We start from the raw sequence: 12622 nt of genomic DNA on the forward strand, positions 1-12622 counted from the left end.
GTCACATCCCCCGATGACCTAGCTCATTGAGATCAGAGACCAGAATAGTTTCTTGTGAAGTGCTGTGGCCATCAGATGATTTCAGGTGGTGGAAAATGCTGTGTCAGGGAATGGTCAGCTTTTTGCCGCCGTCAGTCTCGATCAATACGCAGGTTGTTACCAAGTCCTTATCTTTTGCTCCTTAAAATAACATGGACGCTCTTCCTCGCTTGCAGTTTACTGACTTGTTGGTCCATCTCTTTATCCAGATCACTGTCATCTTCCTGAAAGATGAGGAGCCCCACTCTTTGCCTCTCATCATTGGCAGCAGTATTGGAGGTCTCCTGGTCTTGCTTGTGATTATAGCCATTCTGTTCAAGGTCAGTTCTGCCCGTCATATTTGTAAGAAGAAGGCACGGGGCTCTCATACTGGTTTTAGTACCTTTGAGGACAGCTAACTTCAGACCTAGTGCATCTGTCTACCCTGGCCCTGTGGCCTCTTTTCTGTATTGCTGAAGCTATACATCCTGTGTAGACAGATGAACCTGACAGTTTTTCTCTGGGCGGGAAAAGCCTAATTGAAGTATTTGAGCACAGAGAGCTATTCCTAAGACAGATCTGATTGTCACCCCTTTTAAAGTCCTTGTCTTGCCCTATCTCAGAGTCCAAACCTGCTCAGTGTTATTTGAGGCCTTCTACATCCTGGTCTCTTTTTTTTTTTTTTCTCCAGACCAGTTGACTCATTCCCTAAATAGGTTCAGACTCTCTGTTGGGGCATGTGTGACTGCTCTTGCTAGGAGTGCCAGTTCTAACCCTCTCACCCTTCACACAGCTCCCCAGGAAGCTTAGCCAAGCTCCTGGATGCATGTGCTGGCTTCCGGGCCAGGCCTGAGAGTGCCCTTCTGACAGCCTTGCAGGTGGCAGCCATCACACCTCAGTGTTATTTCCCCGTCTTCCTAGATCCTGAGCTTCTGTAGGAGGTTGTGTACAATCCAGGTCTTTAGCATGGCGGCCTGTCCTGGGCCTTCTCCCAGAAAGAGGATTAGATCCATCCTGCACGACCGACTCCATAGCACTCCAGTTAGTTGAAGGTGTTAAGTGCTCTGGCAGTTCAGAGCACAGGGGAGGCCCGCTCTTGTTGGGGGATGAACACCAGGAAGGCAGCACTGAAGGAGGGACCCAGAGGATGAAGAAAGCTCAGAGGAGGGCAGAGGAGGAAAAGGAAGCCAGAGGCAGAGGTCTGGAGCTGTTTACGGCAGCCCGAAGACTGTTTGTAAAGCAGGCGGCTACCTCAGGTGCTTACGAGGCTCCCTTCCTCCTCATTGTTTCAGTGTGGCTTTTTCAAGAGAAAGTATCAGCAGCTGAACTTGGAGAGCATAAGGAGGGCCCAGCTGAAGGCAGACAGTCTGCTGGCGGAAGATTAGAGCCCTGCTTCAGTCCCGGAGCCTGGACACCCGGCGTCTGCCACATGCTCTCCTTAGGACGACCTGGGAACATCGAACAAACCGTAGTGCTGTTCACAGCACTCATTGTTTCCCTAACGTTGGTGCGTTGTGCAGAAGGGAAACTTGGACACATTTTCTTTTAAATAAATTTACTTTTACAGCAATGCCTCTAGTGTGTACATATTTCCCACAATTTGCCATGTGTTTGATGACTGACTGTTGCTTGAGTTTTCCTGCCTGGCCCACAGTCAGGACAAATCTCTCTCACCTGCCAGTCCCACAGCCACTCAGACCCGACCAAGTAAACACAGAGACTTATATTGCTTACAAACTGTATGGCCGTGGCAGGCTTCTTGCTAACTGTTCTTACAGCTTAAATTAATCCATTTCTATTAATCTATACCTTGCCACGTGGCTCATGGCTTACTGGCATCTTTACATGCTGTTTGTCATCATGGCAGCTGGCAGTGTCTCTCTGACTCAGCCTTCCACTTCCCAGCTTTATTCTCCTCCTTGTCCTGCCTACACTTCCTGCCTAGCCAATGGCCAATCAGTGTTTTATTTATTGACTAATTAGCAACACATTTGCCATACAGAACATCCCACAGCAACTGATAGACCAAATTTCTATTCCTATTAAAAATATTAGCTGGGTGGTGGGTGGCGGCGGCGCACGCCTTTAATCCCAGCACTCAGAGGCAGAGCCAGGCGGATCTCTGTGAGTTCGAGGCCAGCCTGGGCTACCAAGTGAGTTCCAGGAAAAGGCGCAAAGCTACACAGAGAAACCCTGTCTTGAAAAACTGAAAAAAAAAAAAAATTAATGATATTGTTTTTGTTTGTTTTGTTTTGTTTGAGGCAGGGTCTCTCTACATAGCTCTGGCTGTCCTGGAAGAACTCACTATATAGACCAGGCTGGCCTTGAACTCACAGAGATCCACCTGCCTCTGCCATCTGAGTGCCACCACACCCAGTATGACTCTTTTATATTCTTTTAAGCAAAGATTTATTTAATTTTTATGTAAGTATATGTGTGTATGCATCTGTATGTATTTGCACTTGTATGTATATGTGGATTGGTTTTGAACTCAAGAGATTCCCCTGCCTCTGCTTCTTGAGTACTGGGATTAAAGGCGTGCACCACCAAGCTGGGCCCTTATCTGTCCAACTTACTGTACTCTTTAAATTATTAGTATTAGTTTATTCAGTATACTGCAAGAGAGCAGTGGCTTGGAAATCCACTATTTTAAGGTAGGTTTTTCAGTTGGTTTCTCGGTTTCCGGGATCCAGTAGCCCAACACAGGCAGAGTGGTCACAAGATGCTTCTCCTGCGCAGGGCCTGGGGTGAGGCCGGACTAGCTGTGCCAGCCTAGAGCCCTGCAGACCCTGGTCTCTTGGATCCTCTCTCCTGTCTTTCCATTGTGAAGTCTGAGACTAAGGCCGGAGTGCCAGCAGGAAGAGAATGCACCGGCCTGCTTTGGTGCGTCAGATTACTGACATGTTTTTGTTTCCCAGCTGACTGCCAGCAAGAATCAGGGACTGAGGGCTTGGAGAAGTTTGCCTCCTAGATGAAGGAATTAGGCTGGACTCAATTCAGCAGATGGCTGAGGGTTGAGAGAGTGCCTCAGTGGTCAAACAGGATTCCTAGGAGACTGCGGAGGACCTTGCACAGCTTTATGGGTCAGCAGAGAAAGGAACTTCTCTAGAGACAGATTGTCTCTCAAGAATGTTTGTCTCAGTCGGGTGGTGCACCTTTAATCCCAGCACTCGGGAGGCAGAGCCAGGGGATCTCTGTGAGTTCGAGGCCAGCCTGGGCTACAGAGTGAGCAAACAATTTCAGGAAGGAGAGACTGCAAGAGAGACATGTGGGCTATGACTGTTTCCCTCTCCCCCCATATAAAGACTAGCAGCCAGTTCTCCCCCCTGGAAGACCCTTTAGTTACACTCGGGAGAGAGATTTCTACTTGCTGTGTGCACTAATAAACACAGTTCCATCATGAAGGGCAGACTCTGGTCTATTTCTGTGTTTTGTCTTAATGTTGCCTCAGAAACCTAACAGGGATGACTTTGAACTCCTGCCTCTGCCTCCTGACTGCTAGAGCTACAGTTGTGCTCTATTGTGCCCACCTTTCCTTGTATATTTCTATCTTTAAGAAAAGATTTATTTTTATTTTATGTATAAAGTTTTTGCTTATATATATATATATATATATGTGTGTATTATGTCACATGATGCCTTGTCTCCACATAGGTCAAAAGAGGACATAAGATCCCCTAGAACTGGAGTTACAGTTAGTTGTGAGGCTTCATGTGTGGGTGCTGGGAATTGAACCTGGGTCCTCTGAAAGAACACCTAGGACTCTTGGCTCCTGAGCCATCTCTCCAGTTCCTCTTTATGTCCTTAAAATACACAAACACTTGTGAAGAGAAAAATATATTAATATATAATAATCAAAATACTTCTTAAATTGTATGCATAAAGATTTATTAATGCATTAAAACAGCAGATCTCATGACTACCTTACTTTCAGAACAGTGATGAGCTTCAAATGCACTTAGACATACCTGAATGGAAAAAAGAAATGCAAAGGAAAGGACATGAGGAACTTTATTGTAGATAAAAGGGAGAGCATAGCCAGAGGCAGAGACATCTGGGAGAGTCCAGAGTGAACTTGACCCTGAGCCATGTAGGGAGTGGAGAGGGGATGGGAGAGGAGAGAGAGGAACCAGGTGCAGCAGCCAGGAGGCCAAAGGTACAAAAAGGGGAGGGTAACCAAAAATGGCTGGATTACATTGGGAAGGGCCTCTGGGGGACGGGCTGCCCAGCTCCTGGGCTGGAGAGTTCAGTGTAGGGGCCAGGGTATGCCAGCTATATCCTGTAACAGGTAGGGACTGAGGAGGGATGCTGGGAGAACCTGGCAGCCAGGTCTGCTTTGATATGTTAAATAGGCACCTCAGCCATTTGAAACCTGACAATATCTGCAATGGGTTTAATGTGAAAGGAAAATTGTCACACTTTCTGTTGGTAACTGGATTACAGGTACCACTGCCTACATTCATAGTTGAAGTGTTAACATTTCAGTCAGACCACAGTAGAAAGAGATGCTCATTGATCCAGTCTCATTGATCTCCCGCTCTGGATGCTCTAGTCCCATTTAAGGAAGCATGCTTCTTTTATCTGTTTGATTTCCTGAGATGGGTACTATGTAGCTCAACCTGGCTTGGCAAGAGGGTCTCGAGTTTTGATTTAGAATTTAGAGACCATCCTGCCTCAGATTCCTGAGTGCTGGGCTTATAGCACTGTGGCACCACACCAGGCCTGAGGTTTGTCCCTCATGTGGTCTTATTTTAAGGAGAAGAAAACTTGTCCAAGGTCACAAGTCTAGTAAATGGCAGAGCCATTGTTAATGAAGATATTTGAGCTGGATATGATGGTACACACCAGCACTATCGGGCAGAAGCAGGCAGAGCTCTGTGAGTTCAAGGCCAATCTGTTCCACATGGTGAGTTCCAAGCCAGTCAGAGTTACAGGGTAAGAACCTGTCTCAAAACAAAACAAAGTGAAAAGTATTTAGACCCAAAGTCTAACGCTTTTTCCATAAAAACCTCACTGTGGACTGGGCAGCCCCAGAGTGGAGTGGCCTTTTTCAGTCCTGGAGGGGCAGAAGTAGAGTGCAATTGTTTGGATCCCTTGCCTTCATTCACTCCTGAAGGCTATAGCGCAGCCTGGGGTATCTGTGGTTTTGGCACACGCTCCAGGTGATGAGGGTGTAGATATATTCTGGGAGGATGCTAGTTCCGAGACCAGAGTTTGTGCATATCGAAGCTAAACTGTACCTAAATTGCACAGATCCTGGCAGGGAATTTAGAGAAGGAGGCATATACCCGAGAAGCTGTGAAGGACTGAGGTGAGATCCATCTAGGCACACATGGAAAAGGAAGACCACGAGAAGGCACACATGAACTGATTGGGCTGTAGTGTGTGAATCTTGGGGAATATGAAGCTGAATGTGAAAATGTCTGAGGAGCTACAGACACCTTGACTTTTTAAAAATTAACTAATTAGTTAATCCCCTGCCCCCCCCCCCCCCCCCCCCCCCCGCCAGATCACAGTTTCCCCTCTCTCCTTCCTTTCCTCTCAGTCCCCCCCTCCCAAGCCCCATCCACTGCTTCTCTTTTCTCTTCAGAAAAGGGCAGGGCTCCCATGTATGTCAGCCAGCCATGGCATATCAAGTTGCAGTAAGACTAGGCACCTCCTCTCCTACTAAGGCTGGATGAGGCAACCCAGTAGGAGGAAAGGGTCCCAAAAGCAGGTAGCAGAGTCAGAGATAGCCCCTGCTTCCTCTGTTAGAAGTCCCACAAGAAGACCAAGCTACACAGCTGTAACAGATGTGCAGAGGGCTTAGGTCAGTCCCACACAAGTTCTCTGGTTGGCAGTTCAGGCTCTGTGGGTCCCTAGGAGTCCAGGTTAGTTGATTCTGTGTGTTTCCTTATGATGCCTTGATATTTTATATGAGGATTTCACACTCATTCTGGTTTTATTACCACTCTAGACCCAGGGACTAGAAGCAGGGATAGATGTGAGAAACTCCACACAGGGAGAAATCACTGCAAGGAGAAGAAAGCCAGTTCCCCTTTGAAGTGTGCCTTGTGGCTTTGGCTGACTCCAGTTTAGATCTTTGTCTTCTTTAGTACTCAACTGGCAGTCATATTTTATTTCTTTGTTTATTTGAGACAGGATTTTACTTTGTAGCTCTAGCTGTCTTGGAACTCATTTTGTAGAGCAGACTGGTCTTGAACTCTCAAAGATCCTCCTGAGAGCCAGGATTAAATGCATGCACCCCCACATTGGGCCGGTCATGTATGTTTTTAAGTGTTGGGTACCTTTGGTTAGTTTCTCCTCAGATCAGCTACTGGAACTTAGTAATAATAAATACCAGCCTGTCAATTAAGATGGCTTGTGGTCACAAGTATGCTTCCCACAGCAAAGAGCTTCCTTCTGCTTCTTGACTGACTGCAATTAAGGAACATTAACAACAAATTTATGAGGGCCTGATGAGATGGCTCAGTGGGTAAGGGTGTGTGGTGGGTGGGGGTGGGAGTCCCTGAAGGCTCTGTGCTCAGCAGGGAAAAGATCCGGGTGATGTAAGAATGAAACTCCACTCGGTCTGACTAGCAGGAGCTGGGCCAAACTTCTAGAGTCTGACCCCAGGTTGTTCATTTTAGCCATATTTAAGGACAGCATACTTTTGGGGCGGGGGGAAGGTTTTCTGATGACACAGTCCAGTGAGTACGACAAAGCTGAAGAGATGTTTACATTGAATTTTTTTCCCCCTGAAATAGGGTTTCTCTGTATAGTCGTGACTGTCCTGGAACTCACTCTGTAGTCCAGGCTAGCCTGAGTTCCACTCAGAGATCCCCCTGCCTCAGCTTCCTAGCTGCTGGGATTAAAGGCATGTGCCATCACCACCTGGTTGCACTGAAATTCTTTACAAAGTACATCTGACTTCTTTCATAAAGATGGGTACTGTTGACTTAGATATAGTGCTCAAGATTTAGGGTCTAGGGAGAATGACTGAGGTAAACATAATCCCTATGGCAGACAGGATTGGCCTGACCCTAAGATAGCGTAGAAGTCACTTAGGCTGTTGTGAAGTACAAATGACATCTCTCACAAAGACAGGTTTAATGGACTTAGAAGAAATGCTCAAGATTTGGGGGAAAGGGTCTAGGATAAACAAAACAAATTCTGGGGGATAAATTCTGGCTTTATAGATAGCAAAAAATCACCAGGTTGTAAACTACAGCCTTTCCCAGAATTTGTAGGAAACTGGTAAACTTCCTTTGAAGATCATCCTTCCTTTGACAAAATAAATAAGTCTACATGTTTAGCTTTCCCTGGCTTCTCCAGGGCTTATCTGTTTGCACAAGGGCCTCTTGCCCTGTACAAGGGTGCTTGCTGCCAAGCTTGAAACCCAGAGATCAATCTCCAGAACCCACATGGTGGAAAAAGAGAACAGATTCTTCTAACCTCTACATGTGCACCATGGTACATGTACACACACACACACACACACACACACACACACACACACACACACACACCCCACACACACAGAGGGGAGGATGCAAAAAAATAATTACCCCCACCACACACACACACAATTACAAGTTCTTCCATGGGTCAGAAATACCTGCTATAAAATGTGCTGGTCATAGCAGGACCTCTCAGAGCAAAGGGAAAATTAAAGAACAGATTGCCCTCGGTGAACCCTTCCATGCCATGCCTTTCTCACACTTGGAACTCTGAAGGAGAGTTACATCACCTTGGGTAGAGTTACATTTACCCAAGGTTGCCTTCAAATCTCCTACCTCCTGGCCTCCCCTCTCCTTGGGGCTGAGAACTAGAGCTCATTATGTGGAAACAGCATCTGGACTCTTCAAGATCCATGGCATGTGAGATTCGTGCTTTGTTTCAGGTTTCCTTCGATTTTATGAAGAATGTTTTTTGAGATTGAGTCTCTTAGGCCAGGGGGAGGTTTTAATTCACTCTCCCTAAGGCTGAAGGTAGGAGGAGACCATGCGTCTTGGAATTTGTGGATGTGATTAAGTGATACTTCCAAGCCACTGATGGAAGCAGTGATGTTACTGGCTTACTTCCCTGAAGTCACCCGCCTGCAGCTGGTGTTTTTCTGCTGGACCCCTGGAGAAGAGGGAGCTTTTCTTCCTTCTTTCCTTCCTTCCTTCCTTCCTTCCTTCCTTCCTCCCTTCCTTCCTTCCTTCCTTTCCTAACAATTTTTAAAAATATTTGTTTCATGTGTATGAGTGTTTTGCCTGCATGTATGTATATGCACCATGTGTATGCCTAGTGCCTGCAGAAGTCAGAAGAGAACGTGGGATATTTTGGAACTGGAGTTATGTTATGGATGGATGTAAGTCACCATTTGGTGTGCTGGGAATCAAACCTGGGTACTCTGTAAGAGCAACAAGTACTTTTTTTTTTTTCTGAGACAGGGTTTCTCTGTGTAGCTTTGCACCTTTCCTGGATCTCGCTCTGTAGACCAGGCTGGCCTCGAACTCACAAAGATCCACCTGGCTCTGCCTCCCGAGTGCTGGGATTAAAGGTGTGTGCCACCACCACCACCACCACCCCCCGGCTACAACAAGTACTGTCGGGTCATCTCTCCAGTCCCCAGTTGCTTTTCCTGATGGAGGGGTCATTCTCTTGCCTCTCATGGCACCATACCTGAGGGAGCCTGTGTAAGGAAGCTGTGAACTTACTGTGAAGTATGGATGGGGCCGAATGCAGAATGTTCTTCCCACAAGGCAGCCCTCTAGAAAGAACTGCATAAACTATGATACGCGAATGCACGGGAAAGGCGAAGGCCTGGGAGGTTCTTTGCTCGTTCACATGACCAAATACAATATCCATAAGACATAACGCCAGGTGTATTCCCTAGCAGTGACTCTACTTGCTTAAGCGAACTGTAGGCATCACCTTGGGTATTGGTTACTTCAGTAATAAAAATGAGAAGTTCCCCGTTTGCTCAACTGCCTTGAGCCCCGTGCTTCCCCTGTTCAAATCTGCCCAATTTCCTTCGGTCCACGAAAGTGGTGGGTCGGCAGTACTTCCTCCTCTATGACAGTAGAATTTGTAGTAGGGAGAGAGAATGGTGAGGGAAATGTGCTGCCATCAGTGCCCAGGCCCCAGTGTGTTTCCTTGGAGTGGGGGAGGGCTCTATATGGTGTCACCATGGTTTCTTTCTTTCTTTTTAAAAAATAATTTAGTTATTTTCATGGTGTTTTACCCGCATACATGTCTATGTGAAGATGTCGGATGCCCTGGAATGAGAGTTATAGACAGTTTGTGAACCGCCATGTGGGTGCTGGGAATTGAACCCGGGTCTTTTGGAAGAGCAGCCAGTGTTCCTAACTGCTGAGCCGTCTCTCCGGTCCCATCACTATAGTTTCTACCTGTCCCAGGACTCACAGCTGAGCAAGATGATACCAGCAGCTGCTCCAAACCACAGGGAAAATAGACTTCAAAGGTGCCAGGTCTTAGGAGAAGGGAGATGATAGAAAAAGGAAAAGGCCTGTGGAATCTGTGTTCTAACTCCCCTCACCACACATTGTATGTCTGAGCTCATCCAACCAGACCAGGCTTGTGAAACAGAGCGTTGCTCTGGCTGCTAAGCTGGTCCTTGACTCCTGGAGACTGCGGTCATTGGAAAGAGGCGTGGTGGGCACTTGGTGGGAGGAGGGGGTGAAAGGTGAGAAGGCAGGGAGGAAACTTGGAAGATTAGCCTCACCTCTGACCCCTGCCCTGACTCCAGGGGTGACATTTTCCTGTTCCTAGGAGCAGTGGGAATTGCTGCATAAGGTGTCTATCCTCTTGACTCGCCTCCCCCTGGAAAGCCTGGGGAGATTCCTTTCTCACTGAGGACCTCTACACAACTGGGGAGGAAGACCGTGTCTGTGGGACCCTGGCCCCAGCGATGAGCTCCCTCCGTAGTGACAAGACAGACATGGATGCTGTACATTAAACAGCCTCCCAAAGAACGTGAACTGAGAGCCCCAGTGAATGGTCCAGATCTTGCTTCAGCAAGTGTGAAATGGGCTTTGCAAGGACCTTTCTGGTGGGCTTCCCAGGCCCTTGGGCAGGATGCAGGAGTGGATGCACCTGGGTCTAATTCTGACACAGAGGCTCGTGAACAGTATGGTCATGGGTACACCTAACCTCTGAGAGGAAGTCAGGGTAGGGATGGTTCCAACCATTTGGGGGAGGTGGTGAGGATTCAGCTAGGCAAGAAGGCATTTACCAGGGCTCTGCAGGTACTGAATGCCCTGAAGAACTCGTTATGACAGTAGTGACAAGGATTATTTTACCAGGGCATTGTGGGACTCTAAGACTCTTGACATGGGGCTAGTTAAATCAGAGAAAATTGTTCCTCAAAGCAGGCAAGAGCTAGGGGTGGAGCTTTCAGTGTGAGCTTAATTTTTGCAAGGCCTCAGGTTTGAGCCCCAGCATTACAAAAACTGCCACCAAGAAGAGAAGAGGAGGAAGAAGAGGAGGAGGAGGAGAGGGTAGCAGGTAATAATTCTGGAAATGTCCTCAGGCTTTAAAAAAAATTATTTACTTATTATGTATACAATGTTCTGTTACCTGCATGCCAGAAGAAGGCATCAGCTCTCATTATAGATGTGAGCCTCCTTGTGGGAATTGAACTCAGGACCTCTGGAAGAGCAAGCAGCCAGTGCTCCTAATCCTCTGAGCCATCTCTCCAGCCCATCCTCAGATTTTTAATATCAGTGTGATGACTAGAGCATTCCTCTCCCCTTTGGACACATAGGGTGCTAAGTCTGAGCTTGTGGGCATGGTGAGTTGGCCTCAGGATGTAGAGGTGGAGTCCAGATACTCTAGGGCCCAACTTATATATATTTCCCCCCACGTTATTTTAACTAAACCTCAGGAAAAAATATGGTCCACACTGCAATGTCAGATACAGGCAAACACTTGAAACATTAGCTACTCTGACTTCTTAAATACACCCTGAGATTTTATTCTTTCTTTTTAGATTAAATTTTGTTATTGATTGATTGATTGTATGTGCAGGTGCACACTTGTGCTGTGGTACATGTATAGAGACTACCAGCAGGGACCGGGACGGTTCTCTCCTCCCACTATGTGGGGCCCCAGAGACTGAACTCAAATCAGCAGACTCGGCAGTAGGCATCTTTACTCACTGAGCCATCCTGCTATTCCCCCCCCCCTTTATTTTAAGCTGCAGTAAGCTGATCTCATGTCCAGCCAAGGGGTATAAGAAGGAGGCAACCCTTTCCTCTCTAAATTCCCTTCAAGGTCTCTCAAACTTCTGAATAGTTCTGTCAGAAGTTACAACCTGCTTTCAGCTGTGCAGCGCATGTGCAGGAGGGCAGATAGAGCAAGGCTTCTCTCTCTAAAGCCAGAGTGGCCGTTGTGACAGGCCAGGGGGCAGGTACCCAACATTCTGGCCTCTCCAGCAGCATACAGTAGATTACTGGAGTTGTCAGGGTTAGAGACTCGGCCCTGGTGGCCTTAAGGAGCTAGCCTTGACCACCTGTCCTCAACAAGCCTATGAGACAAGTTAAAGTGAAAAGCAAGGGACAATGTATTCAATGAGGAACAAACAGGAGATCCAGTAGCACTAAGCCATCCCAGTCAAGATATGGTCCTGCCCTCCGCCGATCTTAGCTGTCTCTCCTGCAAGGTAGCCTGAGAAGCTATCAGAACTGTGTGAAATCTCTTCCTGGAAGATGCCTCTAGCAGACACCAGGCTTCAGCCTTCCCTTTCTCCCTGCGTGAGGCCCCTGGGAACCAGTTCAGTCGTCTGATCATCTGAGGGAAGGGCACAAGCATCTCTTTAGAATATCTCCCTGTCACGACATTTACATTAGGTGCCCGGTAAAGGTTTGAGCAAGAACGGAAGCAGCAGTGGGAGGAAGCATGTGTGGGTGCATGCCTGACCTCCCAGCGTGGAGGAAGCTGAGGCAGGAGGATCACAAATTTGAGGCTGGCTTAGACTACATAGTGAGACACAGTCCTCAAATACTTCTACCACTGGACCTAATCTAGTGGGCTCTGCTCTGTGTCTTGGAGCTTTAGTACACATCAGGGCATCTCTCAATAAACAGGCTGTAGTGGGACCCCGAGTGGGGAGTGGAGAGGTTCAACACAGGCACTTTCCTCTGGTTCCTTCTCTCTCCTCTCTCTCTCTCTCTCTCTCTCTCTCTCTCTCTCTCTCTCTCTGTGTGTGTGTGTGTGTGTATGCATGCCTGTGTATGCATGCACACACATCTATGCAGGTGCACTCATGTGTATGTACGTGTGCATGGCGTGTGGAGGTCAGAGGTGGACATCAAGCATCCTCTTTTATTGCTCTCCTCCTGTTGAGACAGTGCCTCTCACCGACCCTTGAGCTTTTCAGCTAGACGGGCTGCTCAGTGAGCCCCCGGGATTCATCTGTTTCTGCCCACCCCTGTACTGGGGTTGCAGGGAGAAGTCACATGCTGTCCCAAAGGTCCTAGCTAATGCAGGAAGCAGGAAATCACTTCCTCAGAAAGGGTTTGTTTGTTCGTTTCTTGAGACAGGATTTCTCTGTGTAGCTCTGGCTGTCTGAGAACACACTCTGTAGACCAGGCTGGCCTCGAACTCACAGAGATCC

General features: G+C 47.6%; 1 protein-coding gene across 1 annotated transcript in view; it reads left to right on the forward strand.

Moving 5' to 3' along the window:
• Itgae (integrin subunit alpha E) overlaps positions 1 to 1588 on the forward strand; it is a 49433-nt gene extending 47845 nt beyond the window's left edge. Inside the window, exons 30-31 of the mRNA XM_059270667.1 lie at positions 249 to 359; positions 1311 to 1588. Of these exons, the coding sequence (XP_059126650.1) occupies positions 249 to 359; positions 1311 to 1403 (204 nt within the window). The 3' untranslated portion in view covers positions 1404 to 1588. The remainder of the gene's footprint in view (positions 1 to 248; positions 360 to 1310) is intronic.
• Positions 1589 to 12622: the final 11034 nt, after the last annotated feature.

Source organism: Peromyscus eremicus, chromosome 8a (genome assembly GCF_949786415.1).
Source record: "Peromyscus eremicus chromosome 8a, PerEre_H2_v1, whole genome shotgun sequence".
Classification (NCBI taxonomy): Eukaryota; Metazoa; Chordata; class Mammalia; order Rodentia; family Cricetidae; genus Peromyscus; species Peromyscus eremicus.